Below are 26753 nucleotides of genomic sequence, written 5' to 3' on the forward strand. Positions count from 1 at the left end.
AGCAGGGCCTTTGTTTAGTTAAAGCTGAACGAACAGGAAAGCAAACACATGCCAGGGAACAGCTGGGCTGCCAGGTGGTGCCTCTGCCACTCACAGTTCCTGAGCTCCCACAGCAGGAACCTTAAAGCACTAATGGAGCTGATGGGATTGCTTTACCCTCTCCCAGACACACCACAATGCTCCTACTGGGACACCCCACTGTGTGTGAGATGCTCACCCACCACTCCTGGCAGAAAACACTGCTGCTTTAACATACATTTGTTAGCACAGTGCACAAGAGAGATCATTTCCACAACAAAAAATATAAAGCCAAATCCCCAGCTCTGTTTCTAAACCTGTCGCTTCTGCTGCTGATTCAGCTCTGACTTGTCCTCAGTGGGGGGATTTTGACACAGAATAGAATCACAGAATCACTAAGTTTGGAAAAGATCTTCAAGATCAAAGAGTCTGTGCCTGACCCCCAACTTGTCCCCCAGCCCAGGGCACTGAGTGCCACGTCCAGCCCTTCCTTGGACACCTCCAGGGATGGGGACTCCAAACCTCCCTGGGCAGCTCCATCCAATGCCTGACAACCCCTTTCCATGAAGGAATTCCTCCCCATGTCCAACCTGACCCTCCCTGTTTCCTCCTGCAGCCAGACTGCTCAAACACGACACAGAATCGACAACAGCAGCCACGGGTGAAAATTAATCGAGATATTTAATACAGTGCAATCCATAGTAGTTTCTTAATTAAAATAATTGTGTGCATGTATCTGAATGGGTTATCAATTATCACAAAAAAAAAAGCAATAAACATTGTAGTGCTATGTAGAAAAATGTACAACTGAACTTGAGATCTTCCCTATGTCCAAGAGAGCGTTTATCGATTGCAAATCATCATCACCAATTAAAATGGGAACAGTGACTACATCGTTGGTGGTGACAAACACAAGCCTTGGCCACACATCAGTCAAGGGATATAAATATAACTGGCAAAAACTAAAAACCTAAAGCATTCTTGCACCTAAAACACAATAAGAAGCCAACGGTGGCTTTAGGACTTTTCCTGGTTTTTAAATGCCTTACAAGACTTCTAGACACATTTAGACTGACTTAAAATTACAGAGAGTGCTTTTTTTTTTTTTTTTCAGCTTATTTCGATTCAATATGGCCCAAATTGAAGATCCAGCAGTGGCAGTAGCACAGTCCAGAAGCTGAATGTTTGATTTTTGCAAAGACCTTTGTACAGAAATTCAACCGTATCGACTGCAGGCAACTCCCCCTGCTCCCCCTTCTTTCCTCTGTGCAGACCATGCTATGCAGAAAACAGCAATGCAGTTCCCACTGCTCTGGGTTAAAATTAAAAGATAAAGACATTTTGCTTATGCTTTCTCCTCAACACAACACATTTGTACCCAGAATAGGTAATCAAAGTCTTTTTTTCCCAGCCAGTTACTGCTGTGGTTACATGGTTCCTGCCCAAGCTTCCAGCTCTTTCATGTCGTCGTCCTCTTCTTCCTCTTTCTTCTTGGCTGCAAAACAAGAGAAAGAAAACAGGTGAGCAGGAATCTTGACAGAACCCAGCGGCCTCTCTGCCACTGACAAACCAGTAAATGAAGCACCAAATGCCAGCAGAGGGCAAAAAAAACACAAAACCTCCTTGAATTGAAATAAAAGGAGCCTTGTGAGAGAGCCAGCATGGGCTGAACTGCCTGATATTCCCACTTCTGGTAGGAAAAGACAGTAGCTCACACAGGAAGAATGCAAATGTACATGAAGGTTAAGGTGTGATGTCTTCCCATCATCTCCAAGCCTGCAAGCAGAAGCCCCTCTCAGAAGGATGCAGTTTCTTACAGAAATTCATCTGATGTCTCCACTATCACAATCTCTTCTCCGTTAAAAATAAATCCCTTATTTCACCACAAAGTCCTCAAAGTACAACAGATGAGGTTCCTGTGTTTGGTCAGGCAGGTACAGAATTTGGGGGCCTCCAGCCCTGTGTCAGTTGAGGCTCTTGGAGGGGCTGAACAGCCCTGGGAACATCCTATTCCCCTTCTCTTCCCACTCCCCTGGCAGCTGAGGGATGTGGATGGGAGGCAGCAGCCTAAATGCTGCCTTCTCATCATTTCTGCTCCTTCCAGAAGAGCAAATGCTGCTATTTGTCATCATGGGACAAGTCCAGTTTCCATTAACTCAGCAAAAATGGTTTTAACCCAAAAATAGCTGCAATAATTTTGGAAAATACCAATAAAAGATGTCATTTCCTCAGAGAGTGGTTTTGCTTCAAGGGGGGGGAAAAGTCAAATAATTCATACTCCAACTGGTTTGTGTCATTCCAAATGAAACACTGACACAAAAAGAACTGAGTCAGCTCTTAAGCCAAGCTCAAGACCTCTCTCATTTGTACAAATTTGGGATTTGTTTTTCTATGTGAAGCTCTTCCAGCCTCCATTAAACAAAAACAGCTTTTGCCTGAATTTCTCCTGACATCAACCCAGCTGGTGGCAAGAGCAAAAAATTCCTCATTCAGAGCGATTACAGTCAAAATCCAGACAGCTCCTGAGAGCTGAAAAAGCAGGAAAGCTCGTGTTTGTTTTTCATTTCATGAATAAAAAGGAGGTAACAGAGTCATCTCTACCTCAAAAGACACATCACTTATTCCCAAAATAATTACACATGAACTGCATTGTTAGGGAAATGTTCCCTTTGGAAGTTCGACCCATGGTGACCACAAGCAAACTTTTAATCCCAGTGTTTATTAAGTCAATTCTAAGAGAAAACCAATTTAGGTTAAAAAAATAAATCCACACAAAATCCCCGCCCACCACCACCCCAGAATCCCAAATCTTCCCAAGTGCCAGTCTTGGAGGCAGCTTTATTGAAGCAAAAAGCAGCATGACATTTAAATACATTAGTGGAATTCTAGTTTCCATCCAAAAGCAGCTTAGCATAAATCCTATAAAACACTGAGCTTTATGCTCACAATTTTTACTACAAAAACCTTCCCTGTTTTTGTTATTTTGGGAAGTTTCAGTAAGTTTCACAGGTTTATTTAACCTGTTTCTCCTGCTGTTGGATCTAAGTCTAGGCAAAGTCTCTGATTTAGGGGATTTTGATACAAATCAGTCCCCTCTCATCAACCCTGGTCAGCAATTCTGCAAAACAGAGCTAGAAAAACACAAAATCAATGATGTCAAAAGTAAAGGACTGTAACACATGAGGAGCAATGGCACTTAAAGCAGAACCTTGGGTTTGGCAGTGCCTGCTGCTTCCCACATCCATCCAAGCCTGGAAAGGCAGCAGGATAATTACAGATACAGCAATCAAATGGGATTATTTTCACTCACTAGCTTTTTGGACTTTTTTCCTAAGTAAGGACATGGAACAGAGCTGCAAAGTCTACAATTTATCCATAATACATTCAGGCAGACTCAGCAAAACAGGCTTGCAAAGCCTCATATCCCATTAATGCTGCCAGAGGTGTCCCAACTCAGCTGTATTCCAGGAGGTACCACGTCCCCTTCATACCACAGGGATCAGAGCAGATGGAACAGCAGCTTTGAACTGTCTCTCTGTAAATAAAAACGTTTGTTGCTTGTTCTCCATCTAAAATCCTCACACTAACTGCAATTCCCTGGATATCTGTGCTGTAGGACTGGGATGGCCCTCAGGTTGGTCCTGCCTGTGCAAACTGCACAGGAGGGAACAGCCCTCCCCAAAGAGGGGACCCCGAGGGTGGATCCTCCCAAAAGCCAGAAAAGAAGGGATCAAATTAAACACCAAAGCAGCAGCAAGAAGTGATTCCATGGGGGAATCCAAACCAGCCTGGGACTAATGGTTGGGCTGGATGATCTTGGAGGTCTTTTCCAACCATAACCATCCTGTGATTCTAATTTCCAGAGTTACTTTATTCTCCACTCCCTTTTACAGCCCTGGTATGTTTGTCAAGATTACATCCCTGTCAGGCAGCACCTGGAAGAAGGCTCCCTTTTTCCAGACCTCCACTCTTCCCTGAGCATCATCCAGGCTGCAGAGAAGCTGGGAGTGCCAGAACAGACAATAACTGCTCCTGGAACAGGGAGAGATTTTCCTGGTGCTTGTCAAAGGCAGGTTCTCCCCTCCAGAGAAATGGCACTGGATGGGATTTGGGATTCAGGAAGCAATTTCAAGCAAAATGTCTGTGCTGCCTGCAGCCAGATCTCCCCAATCCAAGGAGCTGGCAGATGAAAAAACACATTTTTAACAATCCAAAATGCTTCAGGTAAAGGTCCATCCCTACCTGGCTTGGAGGGTATCGATATTGAGGGCACGTTTGGTAGTGGAACTGTCTCCGGACCACTGATTTCCAGCAAGTTTTTGTCTAGTTCTTCTTGTTCTAGTTCCTCTAGTTCTGCCATGAGTTCATCCTAGGTTGTGAAAGGGAAAAAAAGAAAAAAAAGGAAGGAACTTTAAGTCATATTTATCAAAAAGTACCCTTAGCTGATCATATTATTAAAGAAAACATCTTAAATTACAGGATTGAAGCAAATTAAGGAGATGAGGAGTCTGACTGTTATCAATTCCTGTACATGATGAAGGGAAGGAGAAATCTAAACATTCTCAGCCTAAAGTCTGAGTCACAGCTGCTGTTTTCACTGGTGGGAACAGCTACAACAATATCCAGGAGAGATTCCACACCCCAGGAGTACACCCAGACATGCACAACACACACATCTTCAAAGGAAGATCTCACAAGAGTCACAGTTCCTGGAGGGATTTGAAAGCCATGTGGATGTGCTGCTCAGGGACATGGGTTAGGGATGGCCCTGCCAGTGGCTGGACTTGATCATCTGAAGGCTTTCCAACCCAATGGATTCTGTGACTCACTGACACAAAAAAAGCAAATTCAAAACATACCTCATCGAATTCCTCCCCAAATCCTACTGGCTTTGAGATGGCTGTTGAAATCTCATCTGCCAGCTCCTGCTGTTCTGCAATGTCCTGCATTAATTCATCTACTTTATCAATATCCCTGTAAAAGAAAGGAAGGAATTCAGTATCATCAGGCAGGTTCCCAATCAACACTTCACACTGTGGTTCTTGGGTTCTGTAGAAATGCCACACCACGGTGACATTCACAAGGCCCTTTCCCAAAACACTCTTTGCATGCAAGTCTGAATTTTATCCCCCTGGTCTGAACACAATGAAACATGGTTTTTTTGCTCTTTCCTACAAACCTAGCCTGCAGCAGTGACACAAAGACACCAACGAAGGGGTTTTGTTCTGCACTACTGGTATTAATAAGAATTTGCTCTCTTTCCTGATTCAGCATTATTACAGCCACAATATTTGCTTCTGGAGCAAGCACAACATTCCCATAATGCAGTTTACCTTTAATTATTGCTACATGCACCAACTCCACTGCACAGAAAAGAACTTTTAAGTCTCCTCTTGAGGCTTAAAATTCTTGCTGCCACCAGGTGAATCTGTAACTGGTACAGGCACTCATTTACTTTAGACTACACTGGTGCTACCCTGCTTTTGGACAAAGGCAGAGTCCAGAATAAATGGTGGTACACTGAGGAAGCATCATATTTGCATATTTTGTTCAATATGAAAATGTTTCTAGCATTTTAGTTTAAGTTAGAGCCTTTTAAAAGAAGATTTTGCTACTCTGGCTCCACTTTCATGAAACACTTGGCATTCAGCAGATAACAAATGACAAACTAAAGGTGCAGAAGGGAATTACTTACATGTTGTCATGAGCAGCTTTCATGGCTTTAGCAGCAAACCCCATGTTTTTAAGCACTTCAGTGTTAGTGTTGGCATTCTCCAGGGCTTCCCTCTGGAACTCAATTGTTGATAACGTGCCATCGATCTGTGCCAGCTGCTTCTCGTACCTCTTCTTACGCTTTAGGGCCTGAAGGGCAGCTGCACAGCACAGGAGAGGGTGGGACTGGTGAGATTCATGCCCAAAACACCATTCAGATTTTGCACCAAGTGCCACTCAGCACAGAGAAATATTTAGAACATTCTACAGTTGTCCACTCTTCGTCCTAGGTGAACTAAGCAGATAAAACTAAGATAAACCCTTGTGGTTGCCTCCTTCAACAAAGCTGCTTCAAGGTAGCCAGATGCCTCCTGACCCCTGCCTGTCACACTCAGCCATGCACAACAGGCACATCCTCAAAGAACGATCTCATGGATGAGATCTCAAGGATGTGAGCCAAGAAGTCGCTCAAAGGTTGAGTCCAGTCACTCATAACACACCCCAGACACAGACCATGCACCAACATCCATCAATATCCAACATCCATCAATATCCAACATCCATCAATATCCAACATCCATCAATATCCAACATCCATCAATATCCAACATCCATCAATATCCAACATCCATCAATATCCAAGCTCAACCACCTAAAGACACCCTTGTTCACCAGCACCCCCAACACAGGAAGGCAGAGTTGTTGGTGTAGCTCCTGTCAGGTGAGGTTGTGGTGCTGCTGCAGCTGCTGGGAGAAGCAGCTCATTCCAGTGCAAAGACAAATGTTTCTTCAGCTTTTCCCTTAGTGCTGTTAAATACGCATTACAGAAGTATTTATATCTGTGTTTCATATTACTCCTGCTGGAAGGCACTGTCCACACAACAGTCTGAACTGAGAGGTGTGAGGAGAGATTATGGTGGTTTGAGCAATTTGCTGCTTGTAAGCACTTGTACAAGGGGGGTTCTGGCAAGAGGAGCCCACCCTGACAGCACCAACACAGAGCTCCCTCCCACGGGGACCAGCCCGTGTGGGAGGACTGGTCCAACCTGCTGCACAGCCAGGCTGCTCCAGCTCCACCCACCCACCCACCCAGACAGGAGTGCATCCAGCTCTTCCCAAAACACCCGGGCAGACAACAGGTACCTGCCCATTCCTGGAACACTGACAGTGAACACAAACCACATCCACAGGTACTTGTAGGTGTACAAGAGCTGGGAGGTGCCACATCCCTGGAAGTGTCCAAGGCCAGGCTGGACGGGGCTTGGAGCAACCTGCTCTGGGGGGAGGTGTCCCTGCCCATGGCAGGGGGTGGAACTGGATGATTAAGGTGCTTTTCAACCCAGATCATTCTATAATAACCTTTCTGTATGTGGCTACAAGTTTTGGCAGGAGCTGCAGTGTGGGCAAGACCTACCAGGGCCCAAGAACTGCCAGCTGATAAGAAAACACCCAGTGTCACATGGACTCAGGGACAAGAACAGCTCCCCTTCATGGCACCTCCACCTCCCCTCCTGCAATGAACACACTTGTCCTCTGCATGACAACCTTGGTCACATAATATATACTTTAAAAACTCAACTTGGACACGGGTTGCTGCTCCAACAGCCTTACTCTCTGCTTCTGAACTCAGCTACACACACACACACTTCGTTTCTTCAGGGCTCTGATGTTTCTGAGTCTCAGCAAAAAACAGTTAACATGTTACAGGATCAGTTCTGCTAAAAATCAGTCACAGACCTCCCAAAAGCTCAGTCTCACACACCACAGATGGTGGCAAATGAAGGCTTTAAATCTTTAAAGATGTTATTTGGAGCCTCAGCAGAATTTCTGGAGGGGAGCAGAAAACAAGGAGTAGGAAATCCCGAGCACAGAGAGCTTCCCTTATCTCCCCTGTCAGAGGGATAATAACTTGGTGACATGATCAGTGTGTTCCTGCAACACACACAAAGTCCTGCTATCCAGAAGCCCTGTTCACAGCTTCAGCCCTACAACTGGTTATAAATATGCTGTGTTTGATTACTTTCCAATTACAGACAATAAATGTATTAGAGAATACAAAGGCACTTTTTAAGGGAAGGCCCAGCCAAGGGTGCCAAGCACACAAAGTAACCCAGCTTGATTTAGCAGGAGGGATCAAACCCACAAAAGCACAGGTCACCTCAACTTTTCCAACAGAAACCAGGGACCCAAACCAAGCCCCTGCACTGACTTTCACTTCAGTGACCAGTAAATCTCCCCAGTTTGGGGCCAGTCCAACATCCACTTGTCTGACAGGAGTAGGTTTTCAAAGGACAATGTTTGCTCTGCAGAATGAGGCACAACACAAATATCTGAAATATTCCAGCTTTATGCCAGATCATAAAGTGATGAGCAACATATTACTGGATATTTAGGCTGGTTAATTTTGCAGTAATGATTTAATTAAGGATATATAAAGTTTTCTTAGGAAAACAAAACTGTTAATAGCTGTGTTTATATAGTGACAGATGCTGGTAAAGTTACAGACAGCAACAGGACATTCTTTACTGAGGATTCTGTGCATCCTGGAGAATTATTGGCAAAACCAGAGATTTTATGGGCATTATACAAATTATATTACATATAATACCCAAGTAAAGTACTACAATTTATGTACAGCTCCCCATTACAGCTTTCTCTGATAACTACAGTTTGCCTACATTTCATGGCCAGGTACTTTAAAACAAGCTGCTCAGACAGCAGACCCTGCAAGAACCATTGTAAAAGAGGCTGTGATGAGGAGCTCTTATCAGGGCTGTGGGTAACTGTCCCTCCCATTCCCACCCCCACCACTGGTGCACCAGAACTGCACCACCCTTAAACTTAACCTGGACTTGTGGCACTGTCTGGAAACACTTCCCACCCCTTCAGACCAAGGAAATACCGGTTTCCAGAGTTTGAAGTAAACATAAAACAGAGACAGTGGGTTACAAATACGTCCTCTGGCATTATGCACATGCAAGAATCATGTGTTTGTGTGAAGTCAAAGTGTAACAGAGCCTATCTTTGCCCTATCACATCAGGCAGCTGTGGAGGAGGCTCTTCTCAGGCCCCACACCCCTAATTATGCCTTTACTGCTTTCAAGATAATAATTACACAGTCAAGGCAGTGTAATTTATACCCAGCTTTAAATGCTGTGGAACTGCTTCAGCAGGACCTGTGGCCATATATTAAATTTAAAGCTTTTATTCTCTGGCCAGCCAGAGTTCACTCACAACCTAGAACGTGTTGCTAGAGACATCACAAGCACATTTCTCTAGAAAGGGCTGATCTAAGCTTTCCAAGAGTGTGACAAATTGCTTATCTTGCAGTCAAAAGCCATGCAAGATTTTGAGATTGCTGGGCCAGAGTGTCACAGCAGCTTCTGCAAAGGGCCTGATACCCAGGGGCTCCAAACAGGCACTGGTGCCTGCTCTCACCATGGATTTCTTAGGGAAATACCTGCTCTTATACAGAATAAAGCTCAGAGATATCCCATCTACGTTTATGAATTCCCCAAACCCAGCTGGTAATCCCAGTGTGCTGCAGGTGGTGAGTCCAGGGCAGGGCACAGTCCCTCCCCATGGTACAGAGCTGTAGGAAACTGCTCCCCATGAAACCTTCTGCAGCTCCAGGGCATGGGAAGAGCAATGAGGGATGCCAGGAAAGGCACACAGCAGGGACAGGCAGCAGCCCTGAGCAGCTCTTGTGGTCCCACGAGCAGCCAAGTCTCCCAGCAACACCTCCAATTCCTCCTCCCAGAGCTCCCTGCCTTTGGGGAGGGATAACTTGTGGAATATCCCTATTACACATTAACCCAGCAGTACCAGATCACATCACTGGCTGGTTTAGGAAGGGATTTAACATTTCAGGAAACCCTCAATGCAAACCCAAAGACAGCAAAAATATCTGAATGTTCCACTGGCAGTTAAGTTTTCACAAAACAGCAAGAACCTGCCACTAAACAGTGTTTTAGACAACCTTTACAACCCACACCTCATCCTTAACAGGCTTGTTTTAGCTTGTAAGTCCAATGTGCAGCAAGAACTGCAAGCACTTAAAAGATCCTCTAAAAAAAACAAACAGCAGGTAACAAAGCTGAGTTGCACTTTAATTGAATTTTAGTAAAGTTTTTGAAGAATACATAAAAAAAGTACAGATGGGGGAAAAGAGTTTTTTATATATATTATTATTACAGTTAATGTTAATACATTTAAAACTACCTGGGAGACTCGTGCCATCCATTAGGAGACAGTGAGCAGTCTCATAATGATCTTCTCCATATGACACATTGATCTATCAATTGTCTTTATTATCAGCTACAGCGGGGATGTTGGAGCCAATTTTTATTCATAAATATATCACCACAGAGCTCTGATGAATTAAGATTTGTATCAGAGGTTTATGACCTCTTTTCCATTGGCAAAGTCATATAAAATGCCTCAGTGCTAATGAGCATCAGACTCTGATCTCTGCAGTTCATTTACACACAGAAATGCTCACAAACAACAGCTTCCAGAGAGGAGGGGAAGTCCAGGAATAAAACTGAAGCTGAGTCCAGGTAGATCTGGACTTACTGCTTCAATTTCCTGAAGGTAGAAACAGTTATTCTGAAGTTATTCCTTCCTCTGCTTTTTGTTTTGGTTTGGTTTTTTTTCTTGGGGGTGGTTTGTCCTTGGTTGTCTTTTTTTACTCCCAGTCTTCAACTGAACTGTGAAATAATATTTTAATTTACGATTTCTTTGAAATTCTGCAATAATCCCCCCTAGACATTCCAGAAGAGGTTTTAACCCTGACTCAGCCCAGGGTTTCCCTGGGATACCCAGCCCTCAGGAGCTCCTGTTATGGTTTTCAGTCACCACCCCTGACTCATGAACGCTCCCAAATGAAAAAAGCAGAGTCATTCAGCCAGACTCCCCTCCCCTGTCAGCAGATCAGTCTGAAAAGCATGACTGCTCACCCAGACAATTTCACTGTGTCCTCAAGAAATGCTATCTGTAAGAACTGGATGTATTTTAAATTATTTCAACCTGTGTATAAAGCAAATTACCATTATTAAACGAGCTGTTGTCAGTCTTATGATTTCCTTTGCAATATCTGCAGCAGTTTGTTAGTCAAATGGGACAAATGTTCACTGTGCTAAGAAGCTGGCAGGATAATAACAATACCATTTTACTGCATGGTACTGCATTCAGAGAGGAAAAATCGACTCTGAATGTCAGTGATTTTGCTAAAAGTCAACAGCCCTCCTGCAAATAAATACTGCTTGCACACTTGTAGGACAGGCACAGTTAATGGGATATCTCTGTGCACACAGGAGTTCTGTTTAATATTTTCAAATATTATTAGTAGGAAAGTATAGATTTACTGATAAAACACAGCTCAGCTTGAGAGGAGCAGGGGGAGCAGTTGGGAACAACTGGGAATACAATTCAAGAGTTTCACTGAATTCAAACATACACCTGCACCAAGGTCCAAGTGTTGGTGATCCCAGGGAATCTGTCCCAGCTGATGGCTCACAGTGTCTCCTGCCTCTGCAAAATCCTGCTAAAAAAAAAATCCCACTGACACCTAAAACAGAGAGGCTCCTCCTCCAGAGGGAGACATGGGGGTTAACAGCTCTGATTACTCCGAGGGGAAAAATAACTTCATCTCACATCTAATTCTTATGCTCTTGGTGGCAACCAAGAGAAGAAATGGCAGCAGCAGATACACCACTGCAAAAGGACGTCAGCAGCATTAACATGGGAGGAGAAAGTTCTGCAGCAGCCTCAGAAAATAACACACAGCAGATGTCAGCCCCACCAAAATAATGAATAGTGCAAGAGAGCTGCAGAGGAGCTTCCCAAATTGGGGTCCCTTGGCCCCTGGAGCAGCAAGCCCGGGCACTGAACAGGATTGAGATAATCAACTGCATCCTGGAAGCCCATTTTCCACATCACAGTGTGCATTCAGCTGTGATTTGCTCAACAGAAAGGAGTGACATTATTTTTGCTGCTGCTGAAAATCCCATTCCATCTTCCTGGCACTCGCCTGGGCAGCAGATTTAATCAGGAACAACATCCTCACCGTCCTTGAAACGGGATAAACACACTGGGAGGTGTGAGGAGTAATTGCCTGCCTTGCCTGCACTGAGTAGCTTTATCTTAGGCAGCAAGGGCTCATCTCTCATTCTACCAGCAAACTGTCCTAAAAGCCCTCCAAAAAAATCCTAAAAAGCAAATTTAAAGCAATTCACAAACTATCCTCCAATGCTACGAGCAGGTAAAAAGGTGGATACAAACCCATCACGGACTTGCCAAATTTCTTTCACACCACTGAATAAATATCTTCCTGCAGGGGTTTGACAGCTCCAGGAACTGTTGAACAGCTGAGGAATGTTCATGGTGGTTCAATACAAAAGCAGGGAATCGTGGGCAGAGTCCAGGCTTGGTCCTCCCCTGGTCTTTCTATGTGTTTCTTAAACCTCCAGTAAAGTTCCCAAACCCACTCCTCCAAAGGAAAGCAACTGTTCCCAGCTCAGAGATGAAGTGACTCATTAAAACTACTCCAGCAAAACACCCAAACCCAGGCAGAGAACACAGAAAGGTTTCTGTCCTGTCTGTATTTAAAACACAAGATTACAATTTCCTCTTGAGCAAAGCAGTGCCAGGATAGTTAGTCTGTTGTGCAACAAAACAATAAACATTCCTGGTCTAAAAATCTGTAAATATAAAAAGGAGGGGGAAAAAAGGAAATAAAAAAGCATCTGTAGAGCAGCAATGAGTGCTGTGATGCAGAACACCCAAACACAAGAGGAAGCACCACCTTCACCCCAGCACTGGCCCTGCTCAGGGCTGGGATCACCAGGATCCCAGGGATTGCAGATGTTGTTCCACATCCACAGCTCAGAGCTGGGTGGTCCAGAAGGCAAACCAGCCTTCAGCCTTGGAATTGGAATCCTCTGTCCCTTGAACATTGAGGCAATGCTCCTCTGGCCAATAATCCTCTGTTAAACAATCTCTAGGTGAGGCTGGGACAGTTCTGTCCAAAAGAAAAGGGAAAAAAAAGTCAACTATAGTGAGGGTTGAAGCTCAAATGAGAAAAGCAGGGAAGAGAAATCACAGTTACAGAGACAGCTTTGTTCCACCCAGGAGCTGGAATGAGGCTAAGAAATGCTGGATCAGCCAAAAACACCCAGGCCTAATGTTTCAAATGATTCCTTGAAATCTGATCCACCCTCTGGAAGCAAAGCTGTATTTCCCAATTTCCAGTTTTCATTCCTTGCAGTCCTACGTGTCCCTGGATGATGGCAGGGGATTGCAAGGCATCTCCAAAGCTGATCTAACCAAAACACATTTGTCCTTCCCAAATAAAACTATTTTCTAGGGTTGCTGGGGTAAATTATGCTCTCTTAGAATAAGCCCTGTAACTCTGCTGTTAAAACTCTGCACCTTCTTTGATAGATGTATAAAACTCTGCTGTGAAATGAGATAATTATTCAGATTTCAACCAAAGTTGAAAGTTTTAGGATGAGGAAAGTATGTTTCTTAAAGACTCCTTGGGATTCTCACAGCCTGCAAATATTTATGGGATTTCTTCTTTATTTTCTGATTGCTGAAGGTACCTTATTAAAGAAAATGCCAGTGAAAACTTATAATCTTCCTCTGAATCCCTGCCAGAAATGCATCACGTAGAGGTTCAGCTTTGCAAGAACAGAAGTGCCTCTTTTTAAGTGTCTCAAAATGTTGTTTTCTCACAGGAGAAAATCCCAAACAACCCAATTCCCTACACTGAACAATATTATTTTGATTAAGTCACTAAATTCAGAAGATCCTACCCCGAAGGGCCCCATTTGAAGAGCTTCTCTTCCTGGGGAGTGAAACCAGTGGCTGCCTGGGAATCTATCCTGCATTTTCCAGCTCTGGACCATAATTATTAGAGCACTGCCAAGTCTAAGAATTTCTTGGAGGCTGTCATAATATTTAGCATTTCTCTTAACATCTTATTTGGTGAAGTCAGGCTATTTTGAGACGTGAAAAATCACTTTTTTCTTGAATATTCAGTTTCCAACACTGACAACTACAGGGGGGAAAGCTGAAAACACAAACCCTTAGAGAGCCAAAAGTTATGAACTAAATAAGACAAACTGTATTTGGGGGGGGGGGGGGGGAAGTCCATTATGAAGTTTGCTTTATATCAACTTGTTTTATTTCATAACTAACAAAAATCACCTCCAAGTTTCTGGATACCAGCAGCCGATGTTCCTGTCACCCTGGAATTCATGTTTTGTTTCAGTTCCACTGCATCTAAGCAACCTCTGTGCACTCACCTGAAGTAAACACAGTGTCCTTAAATCTGAATAAAATCCTGCCAAGCCCTGAGGAGCACATACAGTGTGGATGTTTGGGAACACTTACACACCACCACAGGAGGAACCAGCTGTATACAAGGATCAACATGCACATCCCAGTATGTGTAAGAGAGAGGGTGATACTGGTTATTTGGACCTCAACCTCCCATCATTTGCTGCTGGATCAGTTGAGAGCTGCAAGACAAGAGCTGGCTGTGTAATGACCCTATACTTGTATTAGCTACTATAAAATATTATTGGTAGGTATATATAAACATAATAATATAAAATATTATAGGCTTCACTTTAAGTGTTTTAAGTTGTTTAACAATGAACCTGGAGAAAGCCACAGCAGACCTTTGCCACCTAGGCTTCCAGCTGGAAGGCCATGGTGGGCAGAAGTGTTGCTGCCTGTGCCCCAGCCTGGCACTGAGCCTCTCCTGCTCTCCCGTGTTCCCAGCAGTGCTGGGTCACTGTGGCCACTGCACTGCTCTCAGTACTGGCCATGAGGAAGGCTCCTCACCTGCAGTCAGGCCACATGGAATCATGGAATGGGTTGGAAGGGACCCTCAAAATCATCCCATTCCACCCCCTGCCACAGGCAGGGACACCTTCCACCAGCCCAGGTTGCTCCAAGCCCCATCCAGCCTGGCCTTGGACACTTCCAGGGATCCAGGGGCAGCCACAGCTTCTCTGGGAAACCTGTGCCAGGGCCTCCCCACCCTCACAGGAAAGAATTTCTTCCCAATATCCCATCTATCCCTGCCCTCTGGCAGTGTGAAGCCATTCCCCCTTGTCCCGTCCCTCCATCCCTTGTCCCCAGTCCCTCTCCAGCTCTCCTGGAGCCCCTTTAGGCCCTGGAAGGGGCTCTCAGGTCTCCCTGGAACCTTCTCTTCTCCAGGTGAAGCCCCCCAGCTCTCCCAGCCTGGCTCCAGGGCAGAGGAGCTCCAGCCCTATCTTCAGCAACTGTATCCTCAACCAGGATGATTCCAAGCAGCACTAACCTCCTTATCACCAGCTCTGTGCTGTGGCCTTGGACTGGCTGAGGGAAAGGCAAAGGTCTGTCAACATCTGAGGTGTGGCCTATCTAGGATTCTCCAACTGCATCCTTTTTGTTACAGGCACTCTGTGCCAGGAGTTCCAGTTTGCTGGACACTCATCTGCAAACTTCATGGACAGTCAGGCCTGTGGGCTGCTCCAAATTTCAGTTTGGCAAAAGTCATCCATTTCTAAGTGCTGTAAGTGAACCAAGATTTTACTTTACACCCCACTCACGCTTTGCTGGCTGCAAAAGGTCCAGCCACATCCTTCCTGCTCACACCACATCCCATGCAAAGTCCCTGGAACAAGCAGAACCACCTTCTCCCCCCCCCCCCAAAAAAAAATAAAGGGCATTTCTGTGAACTTTGGGGTTTTTTCAAAACAAATGGGGATTTCACAGGGGGCAGCAAAAAGCTGCCAAAATCAGACCACAGAGCACAAGTCCTGGCCATTCCCAGCATCCCAGGAGTCCAGCTGGGATGCTCCTGCACAGCCCCCATGATGTTCAAGTACAGGAATTTATCAGAATCCAGCCAGAACAAGCAGGAAGGGATTGACAGAGAGGTCTGAATCATACAAGTGCAAAGCCCAACAATATCCCAGTCCAGATAAACACTCCACAACTCGGTATAATCCTGACCTGGCAGTTTCCTGCACAAATCTACGTAAAAGAGGGTTAAATCAAATAAGCAATTTGCATCACCTGCAAATTTTAGTTTTTGAACTAGTTGAGAAGCTGTCAGGGACTGAAATGGTTAATGATTTATGCATTCTAGGATTGCCAAGGGACTTTTGCAGGACTTTTGCATTATACCTCCGATGGGCAGTTGGGCCCATCCCTCCCTCCGGTGCTGAAGGTGTCAAGCCCTGAAAAGGCAGGAAGAGCCGAGTTTCAGGCTTTTGACTGTTGCATTATACCTCTGATGGCCCATCAAAGCCCATCCCCCCCTCTGCCAATCTTGAAAGGTGGGATCCAGGCCAGACACAGAAACTCTGTGCAGGCCCAGGGAGAGGCTGGAGGCTCGAGGCATGGCCCGTGAAACCAACCATGGGTATGATAACTCATAACTTCTTGGAGTGTGGGGGCTTCACCCCCAGCAGATCAAGGCCACCACTTCAACTGACACACATGGAAGTGGCAACTCCCAAGTGTCATTGCTGGACCCCGTGGGCAGTGACTACAGACATCTGTCCACTCTCAGCTTTTCTTTCCCTTACTCTCCCTTACCCTTATCTTGTCTTTCCTTTCTCTCCCTTATGCATTTTCCCCCCTATGATAGATAATATAGATAATATAGATGCTAACATACCTGTTAAAACAAAATTGTTAAAATAAACCCTACCTAGGTATGTTTTCAGACACCGATTATTCAGTGTCGTTTCACTTTAATCCACCCCAAGGGAATTATTGATAAGAACCTGGGTTACCCCCCTCCCCTTTTTCTGGGGTGGGTCGGAACAGAAGCCCTGAAGCAGAATTCAGTAGCTAGGACTGGAGCATAATGAGATACTAGAATTCAACATTTAATACAGAGAGAAGAACTAAACACAAAGTCAGGGGCTGTGAATATGCCAGGTTTCCTTCCTCAGAGGGCCTGACAGAGAACAGGGACAGAGGAAGGATGTATTGCATCAAATACAGTTACCAAAACACATCTGGCAGAACCACGGGGTTTTTGGTGTTGTTTATGCCACCTTTTAAAGCTGTTTTTAAAAAGCGATTGTGAATCCCCCCCTTTCCTAAACTGTTTTATACTATAGAGTCTGCCTCCAAAAACCTCTGTTAAACATAGGTAGGGTAGAATTCCAAACCAGAATTTTCCTCCTGTTTTTAAAGATTCAATTAAAAAGAGTAACTCTCACACTTTTCCCAAGGCAGGTGGTTTGTGACCATCCCATCAACCTCGGCAGAGATGCAGGATCAGGCCAGGGCTCCTGCCAGGACTCCTGCACTGAAGCCCTGGTTTGTGGATAAGCACCTGGAACTCAAACATGCATTTTGCATTAGACTATGACTTAAAACAGAGAAAAGGCAGGCTGAAGGACTGAAGATGGGCTGGAAATACTGCAGGACTTCTGCCTCCCCTACATCAGCATCTTACGATTCATGGAAACAAAACCAGGTTCTCCTTATTTGATTCTGGGAGCAGAGTCACTCCTGCCAAATGTCAAGCAGGATCTTTAAACCACATTCAAAGGCAAGGCATTAAGGTCTGAGGCCTTGCACACAGTCACAGGTTGTTTGAGTCTTTGCCCATGCCCAGACCTGAGGCTGCAGCTTTCCCTTCCTTCAGTGCCAGACTCTGAACCACTCAGTGTTCTAAACAAGACTGTCCAGGCCATCCTGCTGGAGAGATTCCAGGCCTTAATTAATGAGCTGCTGGCCCCTTGCTGGGAGAGCCCATGTCATCCTCAGATTTTATCACATTTAGTGCTTGGAAGCAGGGACTGTTGCCAGGAGAGGCAGAACTGCCCTCCTCCTCCGTCACATTCCTGCCTCCCTCTCTCGCCAGCTCCAGCATTTCTGTGGTTAAGTGTGGAAAACAACTTTGCTTTTTTTTTTTTTTTTTTTATTCATCTTTTAAGAGCTGGGTTTTGTCTGGCTCAGCAAACTAATCCAACTCATGCCCTGCCCACACAAACACCAACTCCAGCACAGAGGAACAGGCAGGACAAGGCACGGCCGCTCCTGGCAGCCGCCTCAACCGGGATCAGCCAGGCCAAGTTCAACATTCCAGGTTAACAGACTGATGTGACAGATTAAAAAAGGTGAAGGGATGGTAACCAGTTCACTTTCCATCACACCAGCAGCTGAGCTGCCTTACCTGAGGCAGCACTGAGAGCCCAAGGTGGGCATAAAGTCAGGACTTCTGCCTTCAGCCTATGCCCAACTTCCTTGTTTGTTTGCTTTTGGTGCAGGGTGGGGAACAGCAGTGTTCTCTTTCCAGGAAAAGCCTGAATTATACAGCAGGAATCTAGCAGCGTGTTTGCATCTATTTTGTGTATTCAGTGCTTAAAAAAACCCACAGCATTATATTTATGTACAGTGACAGAATAATTTTGGCATCAGAGAAGAAAAACCCCTCACTAACAGAACCAGAGCTGAGAGAGAATCCATGAAACATGAGTCTCCTGCTAAAGCTTGAATATACACTGGCATGATACAAGCTTTTCACCCATTCCACTGTTTGTGGTCCTGATGTTCATTAACAGAAAGGTAAAATCAGTGGCAGGCAGGCACATAAAGATCCATTTAGATCCGTTCACCTGGGATCTATACTGGAGTGAGCTGCTCAGAACCCTGAAACAGCATCAGCTTTCTCTCCCTGATGAGATCTCTGAGATCACTGAGACTCAACTTGAGCTTTGGCTTTCCAGGAGAAACAGACTCTGGAATTGTTATACCCAAAGTAAACAGATTAAGGAATTAACCCATTGTTCCTCTGTGTTCCCGTGCTAAACTGAGCTTTGTGTGACCGCCCGGGGAAGCAGGAACCATAAAGAACATCCTGAGCTCCACAACTGCAGAATCCTTGGCAGAGATGGAGCAGCTTAGTGTGTATCACGAGGCCTGCGAGGCTGAGAAAACATCCCAGGCTGGATGAAACAATGTCATGGTGAAAAACTGGAGCGGAATAAAAGGCTGCAGCAGCAGCACAGGGCTCCCAGACCTCCAGCTCACAGCTTTTCTTAAAGCAAAGTTGATTTCCAGGGCACTTAAATCCAGTAGGATACTGGCTGAGTAGTGTCCAAACTAGTCAGTACTGCTGCTACCTATATAAATTCACTGAGAGTTGTAAGCCCACTATTCATGACGTGTGGAAGAGCTTCTTGGAGGGGTGGGAATAAACCCCAGAGCACTGTTTTCGAAAGAATGAACATTGCCATGAGAACACAAAACAAAGCCCAAGTAAATAAAACCCAAGTTCTTCCCAGAGGAGGGAATATTAACTTGCCTGCTTTCAAGAAACCCTTCTAATGATGATCAGTCTTCTCCCTGGCAGTGTTTTATGCCACAGACAGCAAATGACATGGACATTAAAGCCATCACTCCCAAGCACACTCAGAACTTCTGACAGAAGCTGAAAGCTTCCCATGGCAAGAAACAACACAGACTAAAGAAATTTATACCAGAAAGTTACTTACTATAACTTCTAGTCGTGAGCTGTCTGATTATACAGCTTTGATAGCCTAAATGCAGATTATGAGAAATACACACATATAATTATAAGTTCATGAATGAACAAAACCCTGCACATACTTAGGGCAGGCACAGGAACCAGAAGCCTGTTAAGTTTCTTAGACTTAAACCTCCCGAAGTGCTGCAGAAATGAGTCAATGAGCCTTTGGAAAGCAGCTCACTTGGCACCCAAACAATCACCCAGTGTGCTGGAGAGCAGAGAACATTTCCCTCTGTCACCCCAAGTGTGCCAGACACCCAGCTTTCCTCTGAGACAGCAAAAACACCATTCCAGGATTTCCCAAGGTGGCTTTAAGCTTCCAGGAAAGCTCCCTGCCCCACTGTGTATTCCTCTGCTGGCTTTCCCACAGCAGCTTCCATTAACATCAGCATAACTGTCCAGCTGGGATCACACAGGGGCACCATCCACAGGAGATCCTCCAGGAACAGCAGGGACACACAGGATCTCCCTAGTGAAATGATTAAATCTACTAAGGAAGATTAAATCTACTAGAGAACTAAGAAAGCTTAAGGATTCTTCAAGTTGTATTAAAAAAAACCAAACAAAAACCCCAACAAAAACCTCGAGTTAATCAGCTTTCTTTTAGTTTTACTTAAAACATTTCAACCATATGGAAATATTTCCATTAAAAATACAGGCTTTTACATATAGACCCAACATATTTATTTTCACTTAAATTATAGATTCAAGTGGTTTTGCGTAAAAATCACGAAGCTTATGGATTATAAAACAGCCTGAAGTCAGAGAGGAAAATATCCAAACAACTGGATATAAAAAAATGCACCAGCTCAGCTGGTGACTGACAACTTGAACCCAGAATAACTGAGCAGAGCCTTAGTGAGTCTGAGGGGAACTCACTTTCCAGCGAGCCACAGACAATTGGCTGCCTTTAGTAACAGCCCAATGAGGACAGTTTCCAGAAATGGAAAAAAAGAGGTTTCATTTTCCACAGAAAACCATCCCAGCCCTTCTCCTTTTCCCAGCTCCTTAATTACTCCTCAGGATTGTGTTCTCCTGCAAGCCCTCAATTAGTCTGACCCACAATCCTGCTGGTGAATGGGCAGGTTTTTCTCCTTCCTCCACCTCCGAGGAAATTTAATCCCTCCCCTCCCCTAAGTTCTGAAGGGCAGCAGAGAGGGAGGGATGGCATTACAGTGGAGACAAAGACCTGAGCAGAAACCAGCAGAAAGAAAAATTAGGAAGTTAAACAGGACCAGCTTGAGCCAGAAGGTGAAGAAACTGCAGAAGATGAGGAAAGTTAGAAAAAGATAAATTTTACTTCTCCTTTTAAGCTCACTACCAAACTAGGTCAAGAAACACAGCAGGAACTCACTTATTAGAACTGTTGCAATAAGTTTGATTTAGAAGTGACTTGGCTAAGCCTAAAGTCAGGCCCTGCTGAGGTCTTTCAGCAGACCCCTGGGCCACATCTTCAAATCACACAGGGAAGGGAGAAACCCCGAGGGAGCACCATGTCCTGGAGTCTGAGAGGAGGCTCAAAGTGCTGGCTGAAGCAGTGACATGAAACAAAAACTCTTATGGGTAATTGCTGTAAATTAACCTTTGCTGGTTGTGTTTGCAGCTCCCTGTGCCACAGGCAGAGCCCCTCCTGCTCCAACACGGCACAGAAAGGGACACGTCCACACAGAAATCAGGATGTGCTTCCCTGAAAATGTGGCTTTTAGTGGTGAAAACAAGCAAGAAGCTTGTTTTGAGAGCACTGGAATAGGTAACAGGACATCTCCCTTATCTCCAGGCTGACAGACACATCGAGCACGGCCTGAAAGACAGTCAGACCTGCCCAGGGAAACACCAGTTCCCAACATCCATTTATAAACTTCAGGAGTGTGTGTGGAAGAGCTGCTTGGAGTGGGTGGAGGGGTGGGGATAAAACCCAAACACACGGTGTTTTCAAAGGAATGAACATTTCCATGAGAACACAAGACAAAACAAAGTACAAGCCCGACCCAAGTTCTTCTCAGAAGAGGGAATATTAACTTGCCCGTTTTCAAGACACCCTTTCAATGGTGACTGAATTTGGCAGCTTTTCATCCTGTGGACAACAAATAATAACGTGCACATTAAAGCCACAACTGGCCCCCCCAACACACTCAGAACTTTTGGTAAAAGCTGACAACAGTGAACACGTATATTTAACCAAACCGTCACACTTAGGCAGGGATTTGGTGGAGAGTTTTGTCTGTTAGAATTAAAAAACACCACCGTGGTAAATCAGGGCCTGATTCCCAGGCGATGCCCTGTTTTTCCAGTATATTTCCCTGACCTCTCCCCGAAGTGAGGCGCACATGGGACGGGAAGGGAACACCACAGAGGGGCCGGGCACTGTTCTGACCTCAGAATCACGAGGGAGTGACGCGACAGCCACACGGGACATCCCCAGGGGGAAAGGGGAGGTGTCCTCCCCCCTTCCCCTTCCCCAGTGGGGACAACCCCGGCACAAACCCCGCGGGGAGGGGCAGGACAGCCCCGGGAGGGGGAAATGACCTGTAAAATAATGGCAATAAGCTGAAAAGCAAAGGCAAAAGGTAGGAAACAGAGACATTAGGGTAAAAAACAAGGGTACTAGGGTAGGGAAAAAAGGTCCTAGGATGGAAAATAAAGATAGTACGGTAGAAAATAAAGGCACTCAAGTAGGAAATAAAAGTATTAGGGGAGAAAATAAAGGCCCTGGAGTGGGAAATAAAGGCATTAGGGTAGGAAATAGAGGCACTGTGGTAGGAAGCCCGGCAGCCCGGCTGTGTCTGTGCCGTGCAGGCCCCGCCCCGGCCCTCCCGACCTGTTGCCCAGCTCAGGCCCGGCCCGGCGCAGCCCCCCCCGCTCACCGCGCTTGTTCTTGGTGCCGTGCTTGCGGGCGGCCGCCAGCTCCTGCTCGATCTTCTTCTCCAGGAACTCCTGCTTCTTGCTCAGCATCTCCTCCGTGTCGCGGAGTCGCTGGATCGCCTCCTGCGGGGAAGGGCCCTTCCCGCCGCCCTTCCCGCCGGCGCCCGTCCCGAACAGCTTCCCCAGGAGCCCCGACATGGCTGCGCGGGGCCGGGCCCAGGCCGTGCAGCTGCGGTACCGCTCCCGCCGCTCCGCTCCCCTCACGCACCAGACCCGAGGCCCGAGGCCGCCGCCGGGGCCCCGCCCGCCCGCCTCGCCCCGCCGCCCCCGCGCCGCCTACAACTACCGGCGTGCCTTGCGCCACCCGCGCAGCGCCCGCCGACGGGCCCCGCGCGCGGGGCGTGCCGGGAGATGGAGGCTCGGGCGCGGCGGCGCGCGGAGCACGCCGGGAAGGCGGAGTCCGCCGAGCGGAACGCGGCAGCGTCGGGCGAGTGACGTCAGAGCGGGTGTGACGTCACGGGGCGGGAGGAAGGGCCGAGCCGGGGCTGAGCGGGGACAGCCGGGGAGTGAGGGGAGTAAGGGGAGTAAGGGGGGCACCTCCGGCCGTGGGGCCGCCCCGGGAGCACCTCACCGGGCAGGGACGGGGAAGGGGAGCTGACACCACAGCAGGGGCTCACGGGGCCCGAGGGGACCCGGCTCAGGTGGAGGATCATGGAATGGTTCGGGTTGGAAAAGGGCTCTGAGGTCACCGAGTCCCCCCTGTGCCCGATCCCCTCCTTGTCCCCCAGCCCAGAGCACTGAGTGCCACGGCCAGGCCTTCCTGGGATGGGGACTCCACGACGTCCCTGGGCAGCTCCTTCCAATGCCTGACCACCGTTTCCAGGAAGAAATTTTCCCTGATATCCAACCTAAAAACCTCCCCTGGCACAGCTGGAGGCCGTTCCCTCTCCTCCTGTCCCTTTTCCCTGGGAGCAGAGCCCGACCCCCCCCCCCCCGTCTCCCCCCTCCTGTCAGGGGGTTGCAGAGCCAGAAGGTTCCCCCTGAGCCTCCTTTTCTCCAGGCTGAGCCCCCCCAGCTCCCTCAGCTGCTCCTGCTGCTCCAGCCCCTTCCCAGCTCCGTTCCCTTCCCTGGACATGCTTTAAGTGACCAGGAAGTGACCGTGGGAGCCTTCCCGGTGCCAGAGCTGGGAGCCAGGAGTGGGCTGGGTGTGATTCCCAGACAAACCCCTCCTTCTCTAGCACCATCCTCGCTGCTGGGGTGACCCCCCTCAGGCACAGCCGCCTCCGGTGGCGAGATCATGTAAGGGAAAATTTATCCTTTTAAAAACTTCCCTTTCTAACTTGCAACCTGTCCCAAAGCAATTCTTCAATCCGGGGGTATTGTTGCCTCATTGGTGGTGACTATTTGTGAGCTCATTTCCTGGACACTTGAGTCACTCCCTCCGAGCTGTGGAGGCAGCAGAGTCATATTTCCATGCTGGAATCCATAATTTCACAGTACCTATGGACAAAGTCCCAGGAGAAAATTGAGGCGCCTGGTGCCAAGATTTCCTGGATACTTTTGAATTCTGCTCCTTTGTGCTTGGCCTCAACCACCTGGAAGAGTGATAAACCCCATCTCCAGTCAGCGGGGTTGTGAAAACAACTTAATTAGTAACAGACTTGGACAATAACAGTGTTTGCCACTGGAAATGGCCCAAGGAAATCAATCTGGAGCAGGGCTGGAGTAGTTGGTGCTCTATAGAACAGGCTGGGATATACACACCACAGAGAAAAGAGGAAAAATGAACCAAACAAATGCTTGCTGGGCAACAGAGGTTTTCCCAGCCAGGAGTAAGAGGGAAAAGCACTGCAAGGGAAATACAAGGAACTTCCCAGGTACCAGGTGGGAGTTCAGCAGCAGAGCTGTGTAAGGGCTCCTGCCTTGGTAACGTTGTCATTGAGGATAGGTGGGAAAGGCAAATAAATACACAGGAGAATCCCACTGAGGCTGATGGAATCACTCCCAGGGCAGGAAAACTCCCAGCTGACAGCATGGGAGGCTGAGCAGGGTAAGGAAGAGCTTTTACCTGCCTGTTTCTCACTCCCACACAAGCATCTGCTGCCAGCAAGCACCACAGACCTCTGCTCTGCTCCAGTGCTCCCAGGGGATGGCTTTGGCTCTGGAACTTCCAGAAAATGGCAAGATGCTTCTGCTGGTGGGTTTGTAAAGAAAACAGTTGTTCCCAGGACACAGGATGGAACCAGCCCTGTGGAAAGGTGGTGGGGGGAAAACCAGTGCCTTGAGCAGCTTTGATCCACCTCGGGCCACGCTGCAGCTGAGCAGTGGGCAGGGCTCTCCCAAGGAAACAGAAACAAGGGGGAAATTCTGGGCAGAATTCTTCCCTGCAGGGAGTAGAAGAGCTTGTACATAGCTCATGCCAGGTTTGCAAGAGCTGAAGCAGCTGGACAAGACTGGGACAGGGAGGAAAATCAGTGCAAGGTTTAGTCTGAGAGGACAATCACTACGCCCAAGATAAAACTTGTTTTGGTTCAACATCACCCCACATGCAAACACTTATCAAGCAACCAGGGTGGCATCTTTGAGTCCCACAGTCATGTTAAGGAAACTTCCCAGTCTTGTATTCCTCAGCAGTCACATCCTGGCAGTTTTGTGGCTCTGCTCCCACCCCCTGAATTACACTCGGTGTAGCCAGTGCAGACCAGGTTCCAGCATCCCACTGAGCCTGCGCCGAGCTGGGGGAAAGCAGGATTTGGGAAGGGAAGGCCAGGCCTCCAGACAGTGCCACCATCGTCATCTCAAAATAAACCCGACTGCAGAGACCACATAATGACATGTACAGAGTGGTACAGAGGGAAGGGGAATAGGAAAAGTATATTTAGCAAACTATTTCCTGATACTGTTCCCCTCGTGGGAGAGCTGAGTGCTTAAAACAAACACTGTGGGTAAATAAAACTCTGCCCTTCAAGGCAGGCAGGAAGTTTCACAGCAGCACAGACACACCCAAGCAGGAAGGGCCACCTGGATGTCCTGGCCCAGCCAGCTCCTCCCAAGCACGTCTGCTCGGAGCAGGATGCTCTGACCAGTTTGGTACTGGGGTCTCACAGCCTCTCCTTCATTTGACCACCCATGGTGGACTTTTCTTTATATCAAATCAGAAGTTAGAATCATGGAATGGTTTGGGTTGGAAGGGACCTCAAAAATCATCCAGTTCCACTCCCTGCCATGGGCAGGGACACCTTCCACTAGCCCAGGTTGCTCCAAGCCCCATCCAGCCTGGCCTTGGACACTTCCAGGGATCCAGGGGCAGCCACAGCTTCTCTGGGCAACCTGTGCCAGGGCCTCCCCACCCTCCCAGGGAAGGATTTCTTCCCAGTATCCTACCTAGCCCTACCCTCCTTCTGCTTAAGGCCATTCCCCCTTGTCCTGTCACTCCAAGCCTTTATGAGAAGTCCCTCTCCAGCTTTCTTGTAAGCTCCTTTAGGTGCTGCAAGTTGCCACATTCCAACGTGTCCCTGTCACCTCTGGTCCATCCCTGTGCACCTCTGGAGCTTGGCTCCATCTTCTCCACCCCATCCTGTGAGGCAGCAGCAAGACCTCTCCTTAACCTCTTTAAACCCTCAACAGCCCCTTCTCCAGCCTCCTCCTGTAAGCCCTGAGCTCCATTTCCTCACAGCCAACAACAGCTGGAGGTGCAGAAACACCACCAAAAAAAAGTCAAATGAGCAAAAAATGAGTTAGGAAAGTGAGGGAGTGAAGTGCTGGCAGGACCCATCCTGAAGGGAACTGTGTGACAGTGTCCCAGGAGTGACAGTGTAACCCATCATTAGACATCCCAGCCTGGGAGCACAGGAGTACCAGGAGATACACGATGGGTACTGCCCTCTGCAAGCTGCTGTTTTTGAGAGTTAAAGTTTTTAAGATTTAAGCAAGGAGACAAGAAAAGCACCCTGAGGTCAAGCAAGGGCTGGAGCTCAGGCAGGCTGCAGGATCAGCCCAGTCAGACCAGTTGGCTCCAGTGGCCAAACACCCACCATTTCCCAGAGAGGAAGGCTGGGATTCCACAGCCAGCAGTTCAGTACCCAGGACTGCCTGAACCCACACTCTGGATAAACAGGCTGGAAATACAGCACTTTGCATCCACAGACAGCTGAGCATCTCATTACACAGATTTACCAGGGGAAAGCCCAGCTCAGCTCACCTACAGGTGGAGCAGGGAGAAAGCATCCCAGGAGGACCTGGAGGCAGCAGCAATGTGCAGGTCTGGGTCAAGTTCCCTTCTCCAACAGCCAGTGTATCCTGTGGCAGCCTAAAAATGGAGGCTGAGGGCAGTACAGGAGGAGCCTGGCAGGGCAGTGGGACTTTGGGACTCCTACTTGGGAAATCAGAGAAGAATCCAAGTGGATAAGAGAATTGTCCCAGTCATACCAGACTTTCTTGCTGTCTAACCACACCAACTCCCCAGTGAATTTGCTGACAACTGGCCCACAGGACTGAGCTAAGGGAAGGAGGAGGCTGGGAAGCAGCTGACAGAGCTTCTTTGCAGCACCTGGCCCAGAGCTGACACTGGAACACCAGCTCCTGGATGCATCACAGGTTTCCTGGACAG

The 26753-nt window shown here is 47.3% G+C and overlaps 1 protein-coding gene across 1 annotated transcript; it reads right to left on the minus strand.

Annotated features, from left to right (window-relative positions):
• Positions 1 to 680: 680 nt before the first annotated feature.
• Positions 681 to 22494, minus strand: CHMP4B (charged multivesicular body protein 4B). The gene is made up of 5 exons (XM_032704709.1): positions 22147 to 22494; positions 5714 to 5891; positions 4878 to 4992; positions 4261 to 4387; positions 681 to 1513 (listed from the first exon to the last, which is right to left on the minus strand). The coding sequence occupies exons 1-5, from the start codon at positions 22340 to 22342 to the stop codon at positions 1446 to 1448; spliced, it is 684 nt and encodes a 227-aa protein (XP_032560600.1). The 5' UTR covers positions 22343 to 22494; the 3' UTR covers positions 681 to 1445.
• Between the last annotated feature and the right edge of the window lie 4259 nt (positions 22495 to 26753).

The sequence above is a fragment of the Chiroxiphia lanceolata genome, chromosome 17 (assembly GCF_009829145.1).
Source record: "Chiroxiphia lanceolata isolate bChiLan1 chromosome 17, bChiLan1.pri, whole genome shotgun sequence".
Taxonomy (NCBI): Eukaryota; Metazoa; Chordata; class Aves; order Passeriformes; family Pipridae; genus Chiroxiphia; species Chiroxiphia lanceolata.